The sequence below is a fragment of the Podarcis liolepis genome (genome assembly GCF_965112155.1).
Source record: "Podarcis liolepis genome assembly, chromosome: 7".
Lineage (NCBI taxonomy): Eukaryota > Metazoa > Chordata > Lepidosauria > Squamata > Lacertidae > Podarcis > Podarcis liolepis.
In genome coordinates, this window is record NC_139561.1 from 76,224,212 (window position 1) to 76,249,757 (window position 25,546).

Below are 25,546 nucleotides of genomic sequence, written 5' to 3' on the forward strand. Positions count from 1 at the left end.
AGGCCCCATTAGCTAAAGTGGTGCTTCAGGTTAAGAACAGTTTCAGTCTAAGAACGGACCTCCTGAACGAATTAAGTTCTTAACTCGAGGTATCACTGTAATACAATTATTCTTTTGTAATGGGAAACAGGCATAGAAAATGTTTTGTATGCAGAAGGCGCCAGGTTCAGACCCCTGGCCTTTCCAGGTGGGTATGGAAATATCCTCTGCCTGAGACCCTGGTTGATAATACTCTGTCTGATGGCCAATGGTTTGACTCAGTCCAAGTCAAACTATGTTCCTACAAGATACCTGTTGTGGTGTCTTGCGGAAATCTTCTGCAGAGCTCTTCGCTCTCTTCTTTCCTTAGTACTTTAAATGAAGTGTGTTAAGTTTGGAGAGCAAGGGCCAACTGCAATTTGCAGATTCAGCAACCTATGGAGAGTGTTAAAGTGCAAACCAAGGCCATGGATGCAGGATCTAGCCTTGAGCAGTGGAGGCCTGGGAAAAAAGGAACATGGAAAATATTTTTGGGGGGCGACTCCTAGAAAAACAGGGGTCAGTTCCTCCCCCGTTTTCCAGGTTTTGCAGGGGGGTCGGACAGGAAGCCCTGGCTGGCAGCAACAATGCCAGTTTCGCAACTGCAAGCTGTTGAGGGGTTTTTTCTGTTGTTGTTCCGTTGTTCCTCTTTAGAGGAGACACGTGCCACGGGAGATCGGAGAAGGAACCTCCGTGAGCAGAGGAAATTATTTCTAATCGTGGAAGTTGTCGTTGCGATCTTCTTTGGCTCCCCATTTCAGACGTTACATTGCCGACTCGAAGGTAGGAGGACACGGAGGTCGGCCGGGTGCAGTTAAATCCGAACCGACACCACAGACGGCGCGCTGTTCCCGCGAGCAGGCCAGCCCTGCGCGCAACAATTCGCACGTTACAGCCGGATCCGTAACTGCGTGAACAACAAAAGACACGCGTTACGACCTTTCACCCAGTTTCCTCCAGCGCGCGCGCGCAGCCTCCCTCCGCAAGCCTCTCCCTCTTCAACAGTAACTCAGACGCCGCTCTGATTGGCCTCCTTTCGTTTCGGAGGCGGAGTGTGGCGGGGTGCGCGTCACGTAAATGCCGCTGGTTGATTGGCCTGGACAGATGGCATAATCTCCGGAACCCTCGAGCTCCACCCCCTATTCCAATGCTGTGATTGGTGAAAACGGCACATCACTCATCCAATTTGAAAAAGCAGTCGCTTTGCCTTCGTTCCCTCCCCTCTCGCCCTCCCATTATGCCCTCCTACCGAGTTCCTCGATTGGCTTGCGGAAACCCGAAAGAAACTCCCGATTGGGCACCACGGACAACTACACACCTGACCTTCTTGTGGAGCTTTGAAGACACACTCACGTGATTCCCTCCTCCCCTTCCTACATGCGCACGGATTGGACCGCCTGATCATCTTCCCGATTGGCTGGAAGAACCCGGTGGGCGTGGTGAGGAGGAAGCTGGGCGACTGCTGATAGGACAACTGAGAGCGGGGCAAGATGGCGGCGGCCGGGCTGAGGGCGATGGTGGGAGTGAAGAGGGTCATTGATTACGCTGTGAAGGTGCGCGCGGCGAGGCAGGGGAGGGCATCGCGCGGGGAGGGAGCCCCTCGAACGCCTGGGTCCCAAGAGAGGGAGCGCTTCTCCGGAGGTCCCCCCTTAGCGCAAACCCGCATGTTAACACGACGCTGAGCGTGTGGCGCTCACACGTTCACATTGTCACGTGTGTCTGAACTTCCGTGTTTACGCGCTCTCTGCCTCAGAATATCAGATGTTGGAGGGCGGCCTTTTTTTCTTCTCAAAACGGTTTCCCAGAGGCATTTGCCTGGTGCTGCCGGCTTCTTTTCTCGCTGTCCTTGGCTGATTGTTATTATCTTTTTCAGTTATGTGCTTCTGAAGCAGTTTCAGTCGAGAAAAGCTTATAGCAATCCGTATGACTAGAAGGCCTTCCTCCTTATGTTTAGCATCTGAAATGCATGGCACAGGAGGAAAAAAAGGGGTATTAAGAGGGAGAAAGAAAAGGAAACACAGGCAGTGGGTTTTACTCATTTATTATTTTATTGCGTTTGTATTCTGCCTTTCCTCCAAAGAATTCAAGGTGGCGTGTATCGTTCTCCCCTTCCCCACCTCCACATTTTATTTTCACAACGGCCCTGCGAGGTAGGTCAGGCTGAGAGACAGTGCCTGGCCCAAGGTCACCTCTTGCCTTGGTGGAGGAGAAAGCTGCCAGAGGCTGTCAGCAGCTGTGTTAGCAAAACGAAATCTCCTTTTTCAGAGACTGTATAGTTAGTTATGTTTAAGTTTTTCACCATAGAGTACTGTAAAAGAAAAGAAAAAAAACTTTTTTGCAATAGAGTATTGTATTAAAAGGAAGAGATTTGAGGGAGGGAGGAGCGGTGACATCATGGAGGTGTACTGGGAGAGAGCAGAGTTGTTGAAGGAAGCCTTTCTTGCCATCATGTTGCATTAAACCCTGCCTGGTTTTATTCTGTACTTGTATCCCTCAATCCCTTCGTTAATATTTGTTTCTGATTAAAGAATCTTAGCTGGACCTTGGACCTGAGAGCAGTGTTTGAAACTCCCAATGTTCTAAACACATTTTGCAACAGGGAATTTTATTAAGCGTGAGCAGTTTTTGAGCCTTGGGAGCAGTACTGAGCCTAAGAGTTGAGATTAAAACTGCAGAGTGGAAGGAAAGGAGGACCTTTTTCTGCCTCCCCACTTCCAGCTACCCTCTGAAGACTGGAAAAGAGACCCTCTTAAGAATATTAGGAGAGGTGGGCAGGGGAAGGACTAGACGGTGTGAAAAATGAACATAATACTTTCGCTGCAGTTCATTCATTTTCAGCTTTGTATTCTTGTTATTTAAAAAGTGTGCCTAGACATTCCGTTGTTGCGCCCATAACCTGTGTTTAAGGTGCCATTTAGCTCCTAGCTTTCCTATTTCAGTTTCTAACACTGCCTGAGAGATCAGGGCTAAATTTCCATACTCAGCGGGTGTGCCTTTGGGCAACTTCGGTGTCTCATTCTCAGGTAAATGGGAATAACAGTGACCTGTTGTCAGGTTTCATGCTTATATCCTGTGTTTCTTCCACAGAGTTTGCTAGCTTGTATTCTCATGGGATTACTGGCTTGAGGCTAGCCAGTGAGTGTCATGTTTTAGGATATGACCCTGAGTTACCCAGCTACTTCTCCATGGAATCAAAGACTTTGAGGGCTTCTTAAAGACCTTCTGATTTTCTTATATGAAAGGCACTTCCATGTAGGGAAGCTGTGTGCAGGTTAACACTTGTGTGAGGCACTCGTATGTGTGTCTCCTACTGAATGCATGCATACTGGGAAATTGCCCTGTAGCATGGATAAGTTGTGAATGCAATAATAATAATAATAATAATAATAATAATAATAATAATAATAATAATAATTTTATTACTTATACCCCACCTGGGTTTCCCCAGGTGATAATTGCATCTGAGAATCTACATGCACCAGTCTCATGTTTTCTGTTCAGTGATAGTTTGGGTATCAGAAGGTCTTAACATCTGAAAAATCTGTGGTGCTGGTCAGCGTAATTCAGGTTGGCCCTCCAGATGTTTTAAGACTACGATTCCCATCATCCCTGACCACTGGTCCTGCTAGCTAGGGATCCTGGGAGTTGTAGGCCAAAAACATCTGGAGGGCCGAAGTTGAGGAAGCCTGGCTAATGTGTGGAGAAAGTCTGCAGAATAATGCTGGAAGGTTTGAATGGGTGCCTTGCAGCTGCGTGTGAGCACAATCCTCAATTGCTGATTGCGCAAAGACATGTGTGCAAACAGCCGCCTTCTTTTTCTGATTTTAAGTCTGTGTTTACTGGATCTCTGTGCAGGAGCAGGCTGTTTGATCTTGGGCCTTCCTTATGCAAACAGAAGCTTCTTCCAAAACACTTAAACCCATAAACATTGAGGAGGCATACAATGAGTATTCCTGTTGTTCCTAGGTTTTAATGCTCCATTTCTTTCTCTCAAAGAGTTGAGGGAACTTATTTGAGAGTGCCTTGGACTTCAGCTGTGTGTTTTCTGTAATTCCTTGTGTGCTTTTGTATTGTACTGTGGATACAATTCTCCTTGGGAGTAAGTCCCTTTGAATTCAGTAGAACCTATTTCTGGGTAAACATGGTTAAGGCTGCGGTATTTGTGTATGAATGTGTTACTAGAATTTCTTCTCTCAACCAAAGATATTTCTGCATTCAACTGGTTCACATGTTATGCTAAGCCAAGCCATGGTTTAACGCAAATGCACAAGCGTGAGAGTTCCCAGAGAGGAGATTGTGGCTGCTTTGAGCAAGCCCTGGTTTGGCTAAACATGCCATCTGAATGCAGGCTTGTGGCTTATCTGGAGGAGAAAATAATGAGCTCTGGTTTGAATAACGTGTTAACACGTTAGCTTGCAACAGGATCAGAGAGGAAGAGCAAAGTGGCTGCAATCTGCTCCCCAGCACATTCATGCATTTGCACTAAGCCATAGTTTATCTTAAGCAATATATGCAGACCAGCTCATTGCCTTCATAAACTGTAGGGATGAGAGGATGAGGAAAGAGTAGAACCAAACCAATCAACTTGAGCACCCCAAGATTAACCAGCCCAAGGCATAGAGAAGGGGTGAGTGGCTCCTAAGTGAATAGTTTTGTTCTCTCTTTTTTGGTCTTCTACCTCCTGTCCCCATCTTCCTTCACCAGGACTGTTCCCAGAAAAGTTGCAGTGTAGAGATTAGCATTTTGTGAAACTGACAGTCTGTGGATGTGCTTCAACTTCTGCAATCTTGGCAGCCCTTTTTGGAGCAAACCCCAATTGCTGAAATCGCAGCTGAGCATATCCATGTACCGATGGGTCATGTCAGAGCTTTCTCTGTGTAATTTCATTCCCATGCATGACCAGAGATAATCAAGTGGAGAAAAATCATAATTGAAAATGACCACATGAATTGGAGAGCAGAGAATGGCTGGAGGGAATGGGATGAGGTTGATTGCAGCCACTGCCACCCCCCAGCCATTTGTGTCATCTTTGTTTTCATTTGTTTTGTCAAAATCTTTTAATTGTTCCTCGCTTCGGGAATCCAAGATGATTGAAAGGCAGGCTAAAAATAAACAAGCAAACATCCCCCACAGAAGGCTGTGCATAAGGAATAAATTGCAGCCTTATGTTTGTGGCAAAATTAGTGGATGGCAAAGATATAGATATAGTCTTGGCTGAGAGGTTTGGTTTCAGGTGTTGCTTGTTGGTTTCCCACTAGCAGGAGAAGGGCTCAGCCAGGTCATACCAGTGGCCCATCTAGTCCAGGTAGAGCAGAGCCTTATAAAGGGAGCGGGTGGTGCTGTGGTCTAAACCGCTGAGCCTCTTGAGTTGCCAGTCGGAAGGTTGGCGGTTCGAATCCGTGCGACGGGGTGAGCTCCTGTTGCTCTATCCTAGCTCCTGCCAACCTAGCAGTTCGAAAGTATACCAGTGCAAGCAGATAAACAAGTACGCTATGGCAGGAAGGTAAACAGCGTTTCGGTGTGCTTTGGCTCTCATCACAGTGTTCTCTTGCGCCAGAAGCGGTTTAGTCATGACCCACATGACCTGGAAAGCTGTCTGTGGACAAACGCCGGCTCCCTCGGCCTGAAAGCGAGATGAGCGCTTCAACCCCATAGTCGCCTTTGACTGGACTTAACCGGTCTTTTACCTTAGCCGTAGCCTTCTTGCATTTGTCTAATCCTCTGTGTTTGGCCTAATCTAGATGGGCTCATCTTAGGTCCTTATCTCAATTAAAAGAGAGCAAGCTCTTACAGCAAGCATTCATTAATACAACTCTAAACTATTTGAAAACTTTGCTAATATTTGCTACCCTATCTGTGGCTGATGATGCCCTGTGTCCTGCATTCAGCTTCTGGATCCTCACTCCCCAAAGAGGAGTGGAAATGGTCCCCAAGAGCCTTCTTGCCTAGTTCCAGATCTTCCTTAGCTGCCTCCATGACAACTTTGCTCCTCTTGCAGGTGCGGGTGAAACCAGACAAAACAGGCGTAGTGACAGATGGAGTCAAGCACTCCATGAACCCCTTCTGCGAGATCGCCGTGGAGGAAGCCGTGCGCCTCAAGGAAAAGAAGCTCGTCTCGGAGGTGGTAGTTGTGAGCTGTGGTCCACAGCAATGCCAGGTGAGGAGGCATTCTCCAAAAGCAGGAGGCAAGGCAAATAGAGGGCAAGGGAAGGAAATCATTGTGTAACCAGAACCCACAGCTGAGTATCCAGTACTGGCTGTGGGCTTTGACAGCAGTGGATGGTGTCCATTAGAACTGTTGAGCAGAAGGCAGGGAAACCAACAATAGGTGGAGCCAGGGCCAATGGCAAGCAGAGCCACCTGACTGGTTGGGGCAGGTGGGAGCTGAATGAGGACAGATAAGAGGTTGGTGGGACCCTGTCCCATCTGCCCTAATTGCCATCCTCCACTGGCCTCTATATAGGACCCCACTCCATCAATGGTATCTCAAACCCGAGTTCTATTCCCAGATGGCTGAGTCGGTCACTTCTGCTTTATCCCAAACTGCTGCTGTTCTCTCCCACCCCAGACTTTCTCCTCATTTTTGCTTTTACCCCCTTCTCTCCTCAGCCTTTAATTCATGTCAAAATTTTGTTTATGTGACATTTGGTATCTGGTGTAGAATTGACTTCCTGGAAATACTTTAAGAAAGTCTAATGTCTAGCTGTTATATTTGCCAAGCTGTGCATTGGTTGCTTACGCACTGTAAGCAATTAAACCTTCGCAGTATAATAGAATATACATGACTTTCAAAAATGGCAGGTTGGCTCAAAAGTGAAAAGAAGAACTTGGGTGGTGATGGAAGGAGATTCAAACTATTGCCTCTGTAGTCTGCTAAATTCCTGCAGATGATGTTTTATCTAAGTTTAGCTGCTATAACAACAAAGTGGACAACTCTTGAAATTGCTTTCCTTTACTGTGTCATTTAACAAATCCATTAACTTGTTCGGCAATGACCAGCCTGTTGTTTTTTCAAGGAAAGCAAAAAGACCCAGTAATTTTGTCCCTTGGAGCGCTTTAGAGGAAGTAAAACAGGCTCCTAGGTAGTTTCTCAGTCACCTTGGCAAAGTCTTGCTTTGTAAGATGCATTAACTGCACTTCCTTAACTGAAGACCTTATAGTTTGCACTTGAGGGGGTGGTGATCATATTAGAAGACCTCAGGTCTAATAAGTAAGTAGACCTGTAATTCAGTTGAGCTACATATAGAAGCACACATGGGCTGAAAATGTGAGCATATCAAGGAGACTTCAGTTCCTGGTTACACATGTCTCTTCCCTTGCTGCTGCCAATTCTGGCTAAGTGCTGTGCAGGTGTACAAATGATCTAGTTCCTGCCTAGAGGTGCACCTAATGCCAGCCTGTTGCAGGGGGCAGCCGGTGCCTTCATACCCTGCATGTGAGCACCTGCCTGGCTGTAACTCCAAACAGAATCCTGGACTTGATGGGCTGTTGGTCTGAGCCAACAGGGCAGTACTTGTATTCTTAAGAGTGGTCTCTGACAAACAGGTGGCAGTTGCACAATCATATTTTGGCTTAAGAACCTGAGATACATGTGAGCTTCAGGGACCTGCCTGCAGCCACTTTGTTCTTCCCTTCATGCGAGTTCCTTGTCTGGACATAACAGCAAGCTATGATTAACCATGACTTCTTGGCTTGTTTTTGGCTCATTCGCAGAAGAGGAAGAGCAAAGCAGAAGCAAAGGGGTTGCATGTGGGTACATGAAGCTTGCACGCTTCTCGACTTATTAAGCTGTGGTTTGATTATGCAAATGTAGTCCTGCAGAGAGATAGAAAGATGGTTCTTAGGTCCAGTCATCTCTTGAAGCGCCTCTACTTTGCCTTTAAAATACATCTTTTCCAGATGTGTCCTTTTGGGGTGGGGGATGGACGTAACCAGAAGGCATCCTAAGTACTGAGGCTGAGTAGAAACAGTGAGAATCTTGTGGAACTTTAAAGCCTTGCAGATTTATGATGGTATACTCTCTCTCCTCCACTGTACTTGTCTGACCACATGATGCATCTGATTAAAATAGACTGTAGTCCATGAATGCCTATGCTGTAATGAATTTGTTTGCCCTTTGTATCACACGGGACCCTTTAAGACTAAAGCAAGACTGGAAGAGCTTGTACAGACCAGGGGCCACCCTTCAGGGGCCTCATGCCTGTGGTGGATTGGCAGAGGAGGTAACTCGTACCTTTGTACAGTAGGCTACAGATTACCATAGCTGCTCCTACTGGGTTGAGTAAAACTGGAGATGTAAAATAAGAAAAGCCTGGCATAGACGATGCTTTGCAGGGAGCCCTGTTGAAGTCCTCCAACTTTGGACCCCTGGCTAAAATGAGGTTGCTGGTTTCTCGTGAGCCTGGTTCTGAATGAAAGCGGGCAAGTTGTTGTCCTTGCAGGAGGGCAATGTAGCAAGAGAAGGCCTAGCTCAGCTGTGGTTTACAGTTTTCATCCTCTGCAGTTCTCCTTGGGTAGGAAGCTTGCTCGGTGAGTTTTGCCCCTGGTACTTTTCTTTACCTTATCTTTTTAATTTTTTATTTTAAAAGTATAAAGATTCAACATACATATACAAATACAGAAAGACGGGGGAGAGAAAAAAAGCAAAAGAACTAACACTACAAATACCACTACCCATGGTACTTTTCTGCTATAATTTGGGATCAGGAAGGAATCTTTCCTGCCACCAATATTGGCAAGTGATTTTTAAAAACCTGTCTTCCTCTTATTTGTGGGGTGGCTCAAGATGCAGTAGGCATCCTGTACGTTCTAAAGCAACAAAGGTCACCAGCAGACCAGGGAACTGGTGGCATCAGCATACCTGTTGGGGCACAGCTCCCCTCCTACCTTCCCTAAGTCTGCTTGACTTGTGCAGCCTGAGGGAGGACAGAAGTGAAGAAGGCCCGTAGCTCAGCGGTAGAGCATCTGCTTTGCATGTAGAAGGTCTCAGATTCAATCCCCAGCATCTCATGTCTGAATCCCTGAAGGAGAAAATACTACACAGACCAATGATCTGATTCAGTATTGGGCAGATTCATATGTTCCTAATAGCAGGCCAGGGAGTTTGTGCCATTAGCTCTTGAAAGGACCATTAACCAGCCTGAGTAAACTATATTTTTGCAATGTATATTTAGTATTTCATTCCTTGCAAGAAAGGCAATATTTAAATGACTCAGAGTAGGCGCACTGGAATTGATAAACCTAAGTTCATCACTGCTGTTAATTTCAGTGGGTCTGCTTTAGTAAATGTTAGTTGAATACAACCCTATTCTTCTAAGAACACCCCCCCCCCGAAATCCCTGCTGACAGCCTATGATCAAATTAAGGGTCATTAGCTGAGTCATAGAGCCCATGATTTGCCGGCAGAAGGTATTGGATGCAATCTCTGGCATCTCAGAGTAGGACTGGAAAAGACTATTGTTTGAGGGTTGTATCCCAACTAAGTTGTGCTCAGAGCAGACCTATGAAGTTGATAGACCTGTTAGTCATGTTCATTAACTTCACTGAGTGTACTGCGAGTGTGGCGAACGTTGAATGCAGCACTGGCTCCTTGCCAGTCAGTGTAGATCAGGGGTTCCCAATCTTTTTGGGTCCCCGGGAGGCACATTATCTATGAAATTGCTGCAGGCAGCGCAATGCACCCATTTCACAGAAGAAAAGTGGACAGTGCTCAGACACACACCCCTTAAAAAAGGAGGTAAAACACCTGCATGCACCCTAAATCACAGACAGATAAACGACAGGCAACTCTCTCTGCCCAACCAAAAAGAGAGAGAGAGAGCGCCAACTTTCTCCTCTCAATTTAAATAATAAAAATAAAAATTGAGGGGTGCAAGGGCCCATGGTGAGTGCAAAGATGGCCCCAGTGTGACTCAACATGGGGTAGTTTAGTATGTTCTTATGCTAGTGGTCTGCTTTTGAGGAATCTGATTGTTGTGGGAGCAGCTTTCTCTCATAAATACCCTCTGTTTGTACAGCTTTGGTCTGTGTTGCCTGGACAGGTGGAACAGAGTGGACTCCTCAGGGAAGGTCCAGTGTGACGCTGGGGGACAGCTTTCTTGCTCCTTGCCTGGTGACTAGAACTGCTTGTCCTAAATTCTTTTCTCCATCCTCCATTTGAAATTGGTGCTCAGGCGCCCCTAATTGCTTGTCCCAAATTCCTTTCTCCAATTTTCTGTTGGGAAATTGGTGCTCAGGCTCCTTTCTGTCTATCTGCCAACTTGCTGAGTGGCTTGTGATCAAAATAATTAATTCTAAATCGAGAGTTTTTTACAGCTCAGGGGGCTGAGTGCAAAGAGATGAGGGATGGGGGCTGGACTAACTGGTGTTAGTTAGGCTGGTGGCCACCAGGTGGTACCAGCGTCACACAAGAGAGAGCTCTGTAGATATGCTGAGAGCAGCATGTTGGAGATGCTGGAGCCAAAACCCTTTCTTCTCCAAGTACTGGGTACCAACCTTTGACAGACTTAACACACCTGAAGCAATGCAGAAGCCTGCCTTTCGCAGCCTATTGAGGTGTGCGGAGTGTAGTTGTCTGGGCTAGCGCATCGCCTGTGTGAACATTAAGGGTGGTTTTCTTGTCCGATGAGCAGCAGAGAGAGAATTAGGAGTTTGACAAATGAAAATGAGGTTCCCGTAGCTTTACTAGTTGTGTAGATGAGGGGGTTTCAGCAGGGCACACTGTTAAAGGTGCAGGACCACCATCATCTAAGCACCTCACTGGGTTGTTAAGAAAAGGGGCTCTATTTAGAGAGCATCATAAGAGTTAGAAGGGACCACATGGTTGATCTAGTCCAAGCCCCTGCAATCCAGGAATTTTTTTGCCCAACCTGGGGCGTGAACCTACAACCCTGATTAAGAGTCTCATGCTCTACTGCCTGAGCTATCAAGGCCTGTGAGTCTAGGGCAGACACAGACAGACTTCAAGCTTTCCAAATTTACCTTTCTTTCCTTTTCCTTTTCTTTTTTTAACCATCATTTGGAGCTGGGGGCCAAACAGTGACTTGCGAGTAAGACTAGATCCAAATGATGACTTAAGCAGCAGAAGTAATTGACTCCTACACCCAGGATAACTTGCATATATGCAAGTAAAAAAATTGCATCTGAGTTAATTTGTACCTAAGCAGGAATTCTGACAATTCTATATTGGGGTGGGGGGTTGTGATGGGGGCAGCTTTTTTGTTGCTATAATTAGGAACCTTTTCCAGCTGACTGAAAATCATCCAGCAACCTACAAACCAATCCCAATGTACCTTCCCTTTGCCCCCATCTAAGGGGAGCCCAAATGCAGGATGGGAACCGCCAACAGAATTTTCAGTGGACACAGTTAGTCATAACACAAGAGATGAGAATCTGCATCACCTGCTGGAATTCCCTCTGTTAGATAGAGAGGGGGGGGAGGCTGAGGCAGCAGGTCCCCCTTAAAGGTGCTGACATTGCAGCCCTGTGCACATTTACTCACACGTAAATCCCACTGTCTTCAAGAGGGGTTGGCTACCAGGTAAGCGCACAGGATCGCCGCCTGCACAGCCTTGAGCACGGCCCTCCCGCAGCCAAAACCCAGCGTACTGTTCCGCCCTCGGACAGCTCCCAAGAAGGGCCATGGGAGGGAGGCACTAGAAGGCAGACGCTCCCCACTTTGCTCTTGAGATCCCACACGGCGTGTGTCAGTGCGCAGCTCCAGCCGGTGAAAGTAACCGGTTTGGACATGCCTCTCTTGCCTCCCCCTGCCTCTCCCCAGACCTGGCTCTGCTCTCTTTTCTCTCAGCTGCGGCTTCCTGACAGCCCCACCGTCGCCAGCTATTTTCTGCACTGCTGCCCCCGCTTCCCAGTGACCTTCACTTGCTGCGCTGCTCTCACAATCCCCCCGTTTTTTTTTTTTTTAAAAGCAGCCCTTCCCTTCCCCCTGCAGCAGCAGCAGCCAAGCTGACGTTCCTCAGTCTCTGAGATTGGGAACAAATACAGGGCTTTTCTTTCTCTCCCAAGGCCATCTTCTCTCTGCCCTCCTGCTTCTGATTTCTGCCTGCGGTTGTGTAAAGGGCTGGCTGGCGCAGTGATGGGTTTACTATTGCAAACTCAGCAGCTGCATCTGTTGGGGGGGGGTAGTGCCTTGGCTCTGTTCCCAGTGGGGCAGGCATCCCCCTTCCCTATAGAGGCTATTATCATTGTCATTAACAAAGCTGGAAGAGAGAACTCGGATTTCTTCATGCCAGGACTGTGTATCTTGAAAGCACAGCATCCAATTTTCTTTATATTACCGGTCCCGCTCAGGGCAGCATAAATCTTCCAAGACTGCCACCCAATACTGGTTTCTTTCTCAAGATGACTGCATTGATTCTCGACCTGTATTCTTCTTAATCACCGCAGTCTTTCCTTAGTGAGAGGCTGTGTTGGGCGACCTATGGGGCTTCCCAGTGTTGTTGGGCTCCCAAAGTCCTATCAGCTCTAGACAGCATGGCCAATTATTGGGGGTGATGGGAGATGTAGTCCCACGGTGCCTGGCAGGCCCCTGGGGTAAGGTATGTTTGATTGCTAAACAAGCAAATAGGCCTGAGAGGAGAGCTAACATCACAGATGTATTGTTTTCCCCGAGAGCGCTCTTCTTCCAGGCCTTCCCGAGGGACCTTTCTAGGACAAGAATTAATACCTTAAAATTCTGAGGAAAGCAGATGTGTGTGTCAAGTTCAAGGCTTCCTTCTTTATTGTTCCTTTTCCTCCTCCCTCCAGGAGACGATCCGCACGGCCCTCGCGATGGGGGCCGATCGAGGGCTGCACGTGGAGGTCCCTGCCAAGGAGTACGAGAGCCTCAGCCCCTTCCAGGTTTCAAAGATCCTGGCTGCTCTTGCCAAAAAAGAAGGCGTCAACCTTCTGCTGCTGGGGAAGCAGGTAATAGAGATGCAAGTGCGTTTGAAAGAAGGGATGAGCTCTTGCACAGGTAAATGGTGCAGCATGGAAGTGAATGTGCGCCCACCATGTTGCTCTCCTTACGAACCTCCGGGGATCAAGTTTCTAGTCATCAAGCTTCTGGAGAAGGGCCAGTGCACCTAGCAAGCTGACACCTGTTAAATCCTGATCTCATCCCTTGCCTTCTCATGCCAGCAGTCAGTCCAAAAGACAGCTTTCTGCATGGGCGTGCCACCATGGCCGAGGCAACATTTCCATAGGAACATGGGAACCTGCCTTATACTGAGTCAGGTTACTGGTTCACCCAGAGGAATCTTACCTGCCTTGCTTTCCAGTGGCTTTCTCTCTCAGCCCTACCTGGAGATGCCGAGGGTTTGAACCCGGGACCTCCAGCGTGCAAGCAGATGGTCTGCTGCTGAGCTATGGCCCTTCTTCAGAACGGGGACGTTAATACGGCCTATTATTACCTAGTGGACATAAGAGGAAAATGAACTGGCAGGAATAGGGGCAGAGTTAAAAGAGGCTGAACCTAACAGGCCCGAGGGCTGAAAGGAGCAGACATCTGGGTTGCCAGTTGCAGGTTTCCAACAGTATATCTGGACTGAAGCTGATCCATGGAGATTTATGAAGTGATCTCCGAGATGATTGGAAAGCAGATCTGAGACTTGGGACTTGGGAAAAGGAAGCAGAAAACAGCAGGGGAGGTGCTGCTTCCACAGCATCACCTGTTAAGGCACAGATGGGGAACCTTTGCCTCCCTAGGCCAGAGTCAAAAGAAGGCAGAGCAGTAGTTGTGGATCTTACCTTTGTACAGCTGGCTGCATTCCAGACACGCAGGAGCCTGAACTTCCTACATATACACACACACACACACACACACACACACACACACACACAAAACACGCTTCCATCTAGACAAGCCAGAGACAATGCTTCAAGAAGACATTTCAGCCAGGCAAAAGCACATGACTTGAGGCTGCTGGGCATCAGAAGTGGGGGATGTGGCCTGGGAAGAGGGAGTCTTCCTGGAGAGTCCCGAGGGCCAGGTCCCAAGGCCTTGATAACCACACTTGGCCTGAAGTTCCCACCCCCCGTGCCGAGAACTCTGCTTCTGCACCCGAAGGATGCAAGGTCTCATTTTGCAGGGGCTGTTACTTGTCAGAAGGATGGTCCTTCTCATTTCACGTGGCTGGTAATTTATCTGGCTCGAGGGGAACATTTTGTCACTGCTGAAATGCTCAGGTGACCACATTCCTGTTGGGAGACCTGCCCTGACTTGAGCCTCCCAAAGAGAGTGCAACCAGTACATCCCATGTTACAACTTTTCACCACTTACGATGGCTGGAGACCCTGGCATTTTGGGGCCGGATGCAATTGCTGCAGAGTCCTAGGAGAGGTGCCCACAGGGATGCGTTTGGGCTGCTCTGTCCCCTGAAGGGGAAAGGCTCTTTGCCCTGAAAAACAGCTGCGCTTCCTTGTCCTTTGTGTGACACCTCCTCTTTCCAATCCTTTTTCACCCCTTGCTTGTTTTTTCCAGGCCATTGACGATGACTGCAACCAGACAGGGCAGATGACCGCAGCGTTTCTTGACTGGCCTCAGGTACTATTTGGTGGGGAGGGGGCGTGTTATGTGGAATAGATGGAAGTGAGCAGCAGGGCTGGCAGGCAGAGAGCAGGTGGCCTATTAAGGAAGACGCATTTGTTTTCCATACTCGAGGAGGCACAGCTTGAAGAAGGGAGCCCATCCAATAGGCTACAGTGGTGGTATGAAGGACTGGGGTTTGCCGGCAGTGGTTGGGGCAGAGCCAAGAGTGGGTGGGCACCCCTTCTTTCCTTCCTGTTTGCCATTTTCCTTTCCCCTGTTTTTCCTTTTCCTTTCCTTTCTGGCCTTGAGGGCAGCTGTGTGACCACCCTGCTTTGAGAACCAGCGTGACGTAGCAGTGAGAGTGTCTTGACTAGGATGTGGGAGACCAGGGTTCAAATCCTCGCTGAACCAGGAATCCCACAGGGTGACCTTGGGCCAGCCCTGGCCTCTCAGCCTAACCTACCTCACAGGGTTGTTGTGCTGAGGAGGAAGAGAACCATGTATGCCACCTTGGAGGAAAAGGTGTGATACAAGTGCAATAATAAATACAGATAAAATAAAAGGAGGGAGTCGTTCGGCATACAGGCAGCCCCCTCCCCCGTTTACACGGGGATTACGTTCCAAGGTACCGCACTCTTTGGTGAAATCACATATAATTGAAAAAGCCTGCAAACACCCTGTTCTGCTCCCCATGAGCCCCCGTTCCACTCTTTTTTTCAGTGACATATTTATGTCGTTTCTGGGTCACTTCCAGGTTCAGCACAATGTGCATATACAGGGTCGCGCACGTATTGACCGCGTGTAAACGGGCTGCCGATATATAGGTTTATAACAACCAGGCCAGTCACCAGTCACCTATTTTTGTTTGATTTGATTCAACACCCCACCCTAATCTAGTGACCTAATTAACGTGCCAGTGAAACGCTGGACTAGCTGGGAGGCGAATGACTGACTGAACTCTTCTGAACACAAAGTTGCCCAGTTGCCCCCAGAGAGCCATGCACATCCCAGGCTCCTTCATGATGCGGTTCCAAGAATATATTAAGCATGCAGTCTTCAAACGATTTAATGGCTCTCTGCCTAGGCCCTCGGGTTGTGCATCCCTGCCTCTTCTGCCGTGGATGCCAGTGGCTCATAATAGAGATGAACGCCGTGCCCTGGGCTTGAGCTTGTGACGGCATCAACCAGTCATGGCAGCCTCGGCTTATTCTGAGGTATGCCTGAGGGTTTGTCTGGGCTCAGTCGCCTAAGGAGGCAGGTTGTTGCGATTCTCCATTGTGGTTTAATGTGCCACCCTGGGCATGTGGGTGATTGGCAGGGTAAGAAGTCTGAAAAACCCCTAAATGATTTCATTATTCGCTTAGCTTTTGTCATTTTTTAAAAAGCTGGTGAGTGCTTCAAGCATGTGCAGTTGGTATAGCAACTGGCAAAACTCTTCTGAGGATGTGTACTTGTAGAAATTCATGTAATGTGTTACTTGCCCTGCCTTTAATCCAGCAGCCCTTCTCTCCCCATTGCAGGGAACATTTGCTTCACAAGTGACTCTGGACGGGGACTGGCTGAAGGTTGAGCGGGAAGTTGACGGGGGTCTGGAGACGGTGCGTCTGAAGTTGCCAGCCGTGGTGACTGCTGACCTGCGGCTGAACGAGCCACGCTATGCCACCCTGCCTAACATCATGGTATGGGCCTGACAACTTTTCATGGGTATTCCGTACTTGGCACAGCAAACCCTTAAGCAGAGCCTTGTTCTGGAGATAAATGACACACACACTCTCCCCATTTTGTATCCATTTGGGTCCGGAGGACATGAGGACGAGAAGCAAAGGGCCCCAGTGACAAAATAGTAATTGACGATTTGTGCAGAGCCCTTGACTTTCCCCATTGATTTTCACATTCAGCATTTCAGCAGCAGCTGATGATAAAATGGGCAGGGGAGCAAACAAGGGTGGGTTGTTTAAGTGCGCCTTGTTTTTATTCCCACCCCAACCCAGAAAGCCAAAAAGAAGAAGATTGAGGTAGTGAAGCCGTCTGACCTTGGTGTAGAACTTACCCCACGGGTGAAGATTGTCAGTGTGGAGGACCCTCCGCAGCGTCAGGCAGGAGTCAAGGTGGAGACGGTAGAAGATCTGGTTGCTAAGCTCAAAGAGAGTGGGCGGATCTGAATCTTCAAGTGGTTCTGGTAAGGAGAATATGCATGTTAACTACAGTTGTTGTTAATGGGCTCCAGCTCCCAGCAGCTCCTGCCCAGCATATCCAATAGTAAAGGATGGAACTGAAACCAAACCTGAAATCTGTTGCAGAAAAGAGTAACCTTTTCAAAAGGAGTGAGTCAGTTGTCAGAAGATCAGGAAGAATCCATCTGGTGATGCTGAAAAAGATTGTCTCCTGTCTTCATCCCCAAAGAGGAGCAAGAAAGCTATTTTCCCTTCATCCCAGGTGCATTTTCTCCTGGATGGGGACCTGTAAAGCTAATTATATGGAAGCGTGGACTCATTCTGGAGTGTCTAAGGCCTTCTATCTAAACCAAGTGAGGCTTGCTTTTTTCAGTAAGAAGTGTTCAGTTAGTGCAGAAGATAATCTTTTTGACTTTGAGAATTCCAAGCAAGAAGAGGCCATTTGTTCAGCAGCGAGACCCACACGCTTCTTGGTCCCTCCTTGGATTCTTTTTATCACTGAGCCTCATCTCACTTAAAAGTGAAAATAGAGAATGTGAGAACTGCCTTGCTGGAGACTGACATCCGTCAAGTCTAGCATTGTTTCCTGCAGCATCGAGGTAGTTTGCCCCTTGGAAGTGCTTGAGCAGAGAGTGAAGGCAATAGCTGCCACCTGTTTTCCGTTCCCTGCATCTAGTGTTCAGAGTTAAATTGCCTCTGAACATGAAGGTTCCACCTCACCCCTTGTTATTCATACCTGTTGATTCCCCCCATTTCTTCTTAAAAGCCATTGGTGCAAGCGCCCATCATGTCTTGTGGTTCCATAGGGTAAGTCACTGAGTAAGTCATACTTGTTGCACTGGCGAAGGAGATCACGGCAGCGGAACACTTTTGTGCAAGTGGTAGCGTGAGCAGGTTTCTGGTAACTCGGTTGTGCAATAGATTGCTCAGTCTGTTACACACTGAATTTCTGCTAGCACATCTGTTGCATTGTATCCCGCTGTTGCACAGTGCTGAAATCCCCCCATCCTCTGGCCCAAGAGCCATTGCACTAGCAGACAGAGAATGTTGTGCACAGCCCATTGAAATCGATGGACTTAGGTTAGGTATGCCCATTAATTTCAGTGGGTCTGCTTTGAGTACAACTAACATTGATTGCAACCTGTGGTTTTAAGTGATCTCCTGGCGGGGAAACATTTATAGTCTCTCTTGAACTTACCTCCCACAACTGGCAGTACCCAACTGCTGGTATTTGTATGAGAGGGAACAAAATGCCCACTCTCTCTGTCTCTCTCTAGCCATTCATAATTGCATAGGTGCATGTGTCATTTACCCCCTTTAGGTGTGTGCGTGTTCCTCACAGGAAAATGCTCCAAGCCATTGTGTAGCCCAGCACTATTCATGTGCCCTTGGAAGTCCCTCACTGTATTTAGTGGAACTTAACTCCCACACTCCATAGGGTCTTCCTGCTGGGTAACAAGAACTGTGCAGACTATTCCAAGTGTGATTGCACCATAGATTGAAATGTGCCTTTATAGTTGCCGTTCTTCGCCAGAGAGGTAGGTATGTGTGTATATAAAATGGGTGTTTATATTTGTGTGTGTGTACACACACACACACACACACACACACACACAGGAAGCTAAATCTATGGGTTCTTCCCAGCTGCACAAATCAATTCTGCAAGAACACATGAAAGCAGAAATTCATTTGATTTGATCTGTGGTCAAATATACCTTAACGAGTGTTCTGGAGGGTGCAGTATTAGTGCATGCAAATAGTATGCTTGAAAAGAAAAAAATTAGAAGGTCATGACGTGAGGTGGTTACAATTAGCACAGTGCAGCTGAACCAAGAGAGCCGCATAGCTTTTCTTGAACCCCAATTGGAACAGAGTTCATATTTTTTAATGGTCTGACTCCCTGAAATGCAGCCCTGCGTACTTTTTAACAGAGCGCCTGTAATCACTCGATGCTTTGACAGAGATTAAAAATAAAGCCGCAAGTGCTCGGGAATCATTTGAAATGCAACTCTGGCTTCTGCTTTTAGGATAAGAAGGCATAATCGACCCGTCCTTTCTCCCTTTCAGCTTTGCCTGGAGCCGCCGCTGCTGCTGCTGTCGAGGTGGGTGTGGCCCTCGGGGAAGGGGGCGCATCTTCCCACCTCACTGGGTCCCTCCGACTTCCTAACCATGCTGCCTTCCAGCTCAGCTGGCCACTGATGAAAGCTGAATGAGACTCTATTTTCTGTATTAATGATTGGTCAGATTGCAATAAATGTCCTGTGATTTTCGGAGGTGCTCTGAGCAAGCGTCACGTCACTGCCGTGGTTATTATTTTGGAGTGGGGTGGCGGGATTGCGTTCCCAATTGCTTACTTTGCTGTAAGTGGTCTGCCCTGGGCACGGAGTGGTATAGTTGTGCTTCCAGTGGCATGCGCTTTGCCAAAGTGGTGTCTGAATAGTTCTCCTGCACATCGTAGCTGGAGGCTAACTTTGCCCTGTTAAATTGCCATAGGATTCACGGGCATTTATATGGCTGGGCCCCAGCATCTGGTTACTTTTGGCCCTTAGCTGGGGGAGCTCACAGAGAATCCCTCTCCACTTGCATTCATAGAATCGTCAAGTTAGAAGGGACCACGCAGGCCATCTAGTCCAACCCCCTGCAAAGCAGGGATCTTTCACCCAACGGGATCAAACCCACGGCTTTGGGATTCAGAGTCTCCTTCTCTGCCAACCGAGCTGTCCTAGTCTATCCACGAGGATACCTCTGGAATCAGAGGACGCTCTGTTAACTGCCTCCGTTGTTTGCCTCCAGCAATTCTGGCATCTGAAGAAGGAAGTTACAGCCTCTGCAAAGTTTTATGTTCTTCTAAAACGAGTCTCAAAGGTGCTACTCGACTCGGCTGTTAAATAATGATAACCTGAGACTGACATAGCTGTCCTAGTGCATTTGGTGTCTGGAAGCTGCTTCCACTTCTGCTGCTCTGAAGAAGGCCTGGTTCATGCTACTAGCCAAAGGGGTGCAAAAACACTTCTGTGAGCCTACTTTTTCAGATTGGAGGGAGGGAAGCGCATGGTTTTCCCATGGGGCGAGGCATGAATTCCCTGCACGAATGAAACAAGCATGTTGGAAAAGTCTAGGCTAGAACTGTTCCCACTGATAGCCTTATCCTTCATGAATTTGTCTAATTATTTTGTTAAGCCATCTAAGTTGGTAGCCATTATTGCCTCCCGTGGGAGTGAGCGCCGTAGTTTAACTACATAATTATTTTATTTCATAAAATTGATATGCAGCTTGATTCTAGGAAAAACCTCAAAACTATGTTCTGCGTAGCTATGTGGGTTGGCTCCCTCTCGAGTGGTCTTTTTTTCCTTGTTCTGCAAGCACCGCCAGGTCCCAGAATCCTGCCAGTCATTCCCCTTCTCACAGAGGATTTTTGGCAAGTCTTAAGAGGTAGCAAAACTCCGTCTTTCATGCTTGTTAATCTGCCTTGCACTGGAAGGAACACACTAGGGTGTGTCTTAGGAGAATTGCTCCTTGATGGTGAATGACGGTCCTTTATTCTAATGAGCCAGTAGCCAGTCCTCCCTATGCTTGCCTCCCTTTCCAGCGATGAGTAGCAGGTTGGGGACAGAGTCTAAAGCAGGCAACCAGGCAACTGCCAGTAGTTGCCAGGGGCTGAGACAGGTTGGGAGCAGCAGCGGCAGAGGCTGCACCAAGACCAATGCTACTAGTTGTAGGGGATCAAAGAGCCTCAATTTTTATAGTATTTAACATAAGCTGCTGTGGGATGAGTCCTGGATCAAAAGACGAGTTCAATTACAAAGAGAGATTTTGGTTCACCCAATAACCCCACGAAGCAAGTCACTGCCAGGACTACATAAACTCTTCTATTTATCATTATTATTTAATCCCATATAAATAATGCAAATTTGTAAGAGTTGATAATTTGGCATGCTTCCAGTTTTGCATAGTTTGAATTTGCTAGGCATGGGGTAGAGAGGGGGCCAGGCAGGGAGGCCTGTGCCCTACTCCTGGAAAGTTCACCCAGTTGCCCCTTCTGTGGTTTCAGCAGGCATTGCCTATGGGTTTTCCGGGACATATTCACAGTCATATGGACTAGAAACTCTTCTTTTCCTAAAATGTTAGAGTAGATTCTATTGTTCGTTTTCATGTTGCCTTCTAAGCCACTGCCTCAAGGTGATTTACACACAAGAGAATCGAAAACAGTGAAAGACTCCAAAAAGATAAATATACAAGTCCCATTTATACAGCTGGGAAAGCCCGTCCAAACAAAAATATTCAACTACTTCCGGCAAGTGCAGATAGGGTGTGCCTGCCATCAGCTAGAATGCTATTCCACAGAACGGGCAGCTGTCCAAAAGACACTGCTCCAAGATTTTTGGGCCACAGTACCACATTTTCAATTTTTCTGTGCTCCCACAGAATCGTAGTATACCGTGCCTCCACTTTTTATTTTCCATCAGCTATGCTCCTTTTCTTCTCTCTCTCCCTCTCTCCACCCCCCCCCCCCAAACCCAGCATTTTTCTCTTCCCAGTGCCTGATGAACAGCTCAGCCCTGGCTATTCTTGGATGTCTATCTTGAAGAACCAGTTTCTGCTTTTTAGGAACGAGAGCATCAAACAGAAGACCAGCCGTGTTCATGTGTGTGCTTTTGGGGGTAGGAGCAGGTTATGTCCCTCCCTAGTTTTAGTAACACTGTCTTAGCAGCTGCTCTGATAAATTTTGCAAGAAAATTTGGGCGTGGACAGTTTAATGCAAGAACTTTTCCTTTCATACTTGCCAGTGAACATCAGTTCCTACATGAACTCTGGACCCAAACAGCTTCTCTGCTTTGGAAGATAACCTGACCCTGGTGCCTCCAAGAATCAAATGGCGTCCCTGGCCTTCTGGGTTGGGTTCTGCCACAGTCAAAGCAGTTCTGTGTTGTTCCCTTCACTGCAGCCCAGTCTCCAAACTCCTCCTAACCCATTTTTTGGCCGAAGAGAGAAAACTTGCCTCAGGCCTGTTTTGCAGAACTGGGCCACAGAGTTGTGTGTAACCCTGTTTAATATACATGCTGCTCGCTAATAGCTGGGTGGAGCCTGATGTGAATAACTGGTTCTGCAGGCGATGCATGGCATCAGCGGAGGGGGTCCAAGCTTGTGTTTTGGAGGGAGGGCTCTTTGCTTGAAGCTACTACAGGTGTGCTTTAAAGCTGAAATCCTGGTCAAAGGAAATGATCAAATGGCAAAGGGAAAACTCAGTGGAGACGTGATGGCCGTCTTCAAATACTTGGAGGGCTTTTCGCACAGAAGATGAAGCAGGAATTTGAGGGATGTAGATTTTGGTTAACATTTTAACGGTAAGAGCTGTTTGACGACAGAAGAGTCTGCCTTGCTCTTTCCTTTGCCGGAGGTCTTTAAGCAGACGCTGGAAGGTCACCTTCAAGAGCTGTTGTAGTTGCACCTTACATTTCAGGCCCTGCATTCAACCTGGCTGCTGTGTCTCTGAATGAGTCCCTGTTCTGCCCTGTCTCCGTTCCCCTGAAGCTATTGCCCGACATGGATAATTCTCTTGCACTCCTGGGTCAGATGTGATGAGAGATAGTTCGATTGCCGTGCCTGCACATCCGAAAACAAGTGGTAACCTTTGCAGAAATGCTGAGAGCGGGCTCCTCTTGTATTCTCCCCCCCCCCCCCGGGGTTCAGGGTTTTTTTGCATTGTGCAATGTGCCTTCATTTTTAATTTGGCAAGAGCATCGCATGATTTGGAGAGCAAGGAGTTTGCTCCTTGGCAGAGACATTCCCCACATAACTCCCCCAGCCTGTGCCTGCTCCAAACCACTCCAAACCTCGCTTGCGAACCTCCTGGCAACTCGGCTGTGCGATTCTTTGGCACGCAGCGCTCCTCCCCACATGCGACAGCTCAACAGGTTTCCCTGAATATCTGAGATGCTTTTGTCATCCCTCCCCTGAGGGCAGGGGAGGATCAGGTCTCTTCCTGGGCCTTGCCGCCTCCTTCCGCTCTACCTGGTGACACCTGCCTTCCGGCCAACGCCATAAGGCCCTCCCCTTGCCTCTGGCTCTCAGGGGGGAGAGAGAGTCTTTTGTAGATCGGAGTGTCCCACCTTGTGCCTCTGCCTTGCCCTGGCATGGCTCCCTGGCATGGCACCTGTCTCTCTCCTACCTTGACCGGCTGGCTTCTCTCGCTCCTAGGTGAGTCAATTTGCTCCGGGGTTTATTTCCTCCTTCCAAGTTTGATCTTATCGATACCTGGGAGAATTTGAGCTGTATTAGGGAAGGGGTGGGGGAACTGGCTGAATATCCAAAGGTGTAGTTCCTCCTTCCTCGCAGTCCACATCATAAAAGAGAATGCTGACACGTTCCACTCACAGCGAGCCTCTGCCGTTGTTGCTCTTTTGAATGTTTGCAGGGAAAGGAAGCATTCTCCCAAGCCCGACTTCTGCTCTCTTGTGGCAGCACTGCAGGAGGAGAATTGGCTTGAAAGGCTTCCGTGCTGTGTGTCCATTAAACCTGCCCTGTGCACCTTTCGCTGGGTCCACCAAGCCAAATGTGGCCTTTCAGATTGTAGCCGAGGGCAAGCAGGGGCACACAGTTTCTCCCTTCGGCAAGCCACCCCACCATGTCACCTGCAGGCTGTGGCATCTTCCCTGCCCCCCAAGGCTGCATTTGTACCATACAGTGGTACCTTAGGTTAAGAACTTAATTCGTTCTGGAGGTCCATTCTTAACCTGAAACTGTTCTTAACCTGAGGTACCACTTTAGCTAATGGGGCCTCCTGCTGCCGCCATGCCACCACCACGCAATTTCTGTGCTCATCCTGAAGCAAAGTTCTTAACCCGAGGTACTATTTCTGGATTAGCGGAGTCTGTAACCTGAAGCATCTGTAGCCCGAGGTACCACTGTACATTTAAAACATGACGATACCACTTTAAACATTAGTGGATTCCGCCGCCCCCCCCCCCAAGAAACATGGGAGCTGCAGTTTGTTTAGGGAGCTGCGAGTTGTCAAGTGACCCTCTGTCCCCCTCCTGGAGCTACAATTCCCAGAGTTCCCTCCAAAAAACGGAATTAATTGTTAAACCATTCTAAGAACTGTAGCTCTGAGAAGGAAATAGGCATCTCTCAGCACCCTGAACAAACTACAACTCCCAGAACTATTTTCAAAGTGGCGTTACAGTTCTTTAAATGTCTACTGTGAATGCAGCCTTAGTCTCCGTGTTGCCTTTGTGGTATTAGTCAAGGAAGGAGTTGGGGGCAGTGGCGTAGCGTGGGGGGTGCAGGGGGGGCCGGCCGCACCGGGCGCAACATCTGGGGGGGGGTGCGCTTGCACTCGCAGCTCTCTGCCCCTACCTGGCTCACTCACTCTCTCTCACTGCAGTGCTGGCTGTGTGAATCCGATCCGAGCCGCTGGGTCGCCGCCCACTGTGGAGGGGGGGGTGCCAGGCGTGCGGTGCGGAGAGAGAGCGGGGACTATTTGGGGGAGGGACAGTGCAGCGGCCGCCCAGCGCAGCGCTGAGCGCGGGAGAAAACCACACCAGACCAGACCAGGCAGCAGCAAGAAGAAGCTGGCAGCGGCGGCAAGTTAGGGGTTAGGGGGCGCAAATTACTTGCCTTGCCCCGGGTGCTGACAACCCACGCTACGCCGCTGGTTGGGGGCAATGCTAGAATTAACTGACTCTTCCTGTCCTTGGCTCTGGTTCTGCCTAGCCTCTACCCCCCCAACCCCACCCCCTGCTTTCTGCCCTACCAGCTGCAATGGACATCAGCCCAAACTTGGACCTGATATTAGCCTCCCATCCCAACCTTCTTTTGCAGTCTCTGTTAAACAGCGAAAACCAGAGCCTTAGCATGTCCTGGTGGGCTGCATTGAACTTGATGGGCCATGCAGGCCTGTGGTAATGAAAAAAAAGACCTTGTCTGCCCCCTCCCTTCCCCTGCCCCTCGGTTGTAGTCCCTCCTATTACAGGCGATGCTTCCGGGCCTGTATTAACAGTTGCAATCAGAAAGGGAGATGGCTGCCCCCAAGCTCTCTTGCCAGCAGCCTTGAACACGCAGCCTAATAATAACCTGCCTTGAGGAAGAAACCGAGTTTAGGGAAAATGAAAAACCTTGCTGACTTTTCAGGATTCGTAATTGTATCTCTAATGTTTTCCCCTAATTAAGAAATGCCGGAGTTTAAAAGATTTCTGCTTGCAACTGTTTGCGCGACGGCCATCCGAACCCTTTAGCTGCCGTCTCAAATGGGGAGGCCCGCTTCGTACATTACCAGGAAAGAGGAAACGTGTTGCCAAAAGAGAGAGAGAGAGAGAACAAAGACTAAATAGGACACCGATTTGCATATGTGAATATGTTTGGAGATATGCCAATCAGCAAATAATTACTAGGATTTGAATCGAAATAGATCTTGCCATGGTGGGGGAGATTCTGTGAACAGATGACCTGTGCACTTACTGGGTCCAGGTGCTCAGTATTATTATTATTATTATTATTATTATTATTATTATTATTATTATTATTATTATTATTACCCCAACCACTCTGGGTGGCTTCCCATTAAAAAAGACATAATAAAATGTCAAACATTAAAAAGTAGGTGGGCAACTTGTTTCTTCGGCTTCTTTTGCTTTTATAAACTGTTCTTGTAATGGGCGCTCCCTCAGAAAACAGAGGACTGTCCTTCAAATAGCGGGCTGCCCCCTGCAGTCACTCTGGTTTCAAATGCTATGCAAAACTGGGTGGACAAATAATTGTGCATATCACGTTTGCCTCCCATTCTTCCTCTTTGAGGGTTACGCCAATTTTATCCTGCCAGCAACCAACT

The 25,546-nt window shown here is 48.2% G+C and overlaps 2 protein-coding genes across 3 annotated transcripts in view; both read left to right on the forward strand.

Moving 5' to 3' along the window:
- The first annotated feature begins 1,418 nt into the window (after positions 1-1,418).
- ETFB (electron transfer flavoprotein subunit beta) lies at positions 1,419-19,002 on the forward strand. Its single transcript, XM_083515453.1, has 7 exons — positions 1,419-1,571; positions 6,017-6,175; positions 12,784-12,942; positions 14,498-14,560; positions 16,066-16,224; positions 16,537-16,724; positions 18,787-19,002. The coding sequence occupies exons 1-6, from the start codon at positions 1,509-1,511 to the stop codon at positions 16,705-16,707; spliced, it is 774 nt and encodes a 257-aa protein (XP_083371579.1). The 5' UTR covers positions 1,419-1,508; the 3' UTR covers positions 16,708-16,724; positions 18,787-19,002.
- A 2,381-nt stretch (positions 19,003-21,383) lies between these two features.
- Positions 21,384-25,546, forward strand: part of VSIG10L (V-set and immunoglobulin domain containing 10 like) — a 38,148-nt gene continuing 33,985 nt past the window's right edge. Inside the window, exon 1 of one of the 2 annotated variants that reach the window (XM_083515350.1) lies at positions 21,384-22,917. In XM_083515350.1, coding sequence (XP_083371476.1) covers positions 22,854-22,917 — 64 coding nt within the window. In that variant the 5' untranslated portion in view covers positions 21,384-22,853. The remainder of the gene's footprint in view (positions 22,918-25,546) is intronic. The other variant, XM_083515351.1, reaches the window with a different exon arrangement.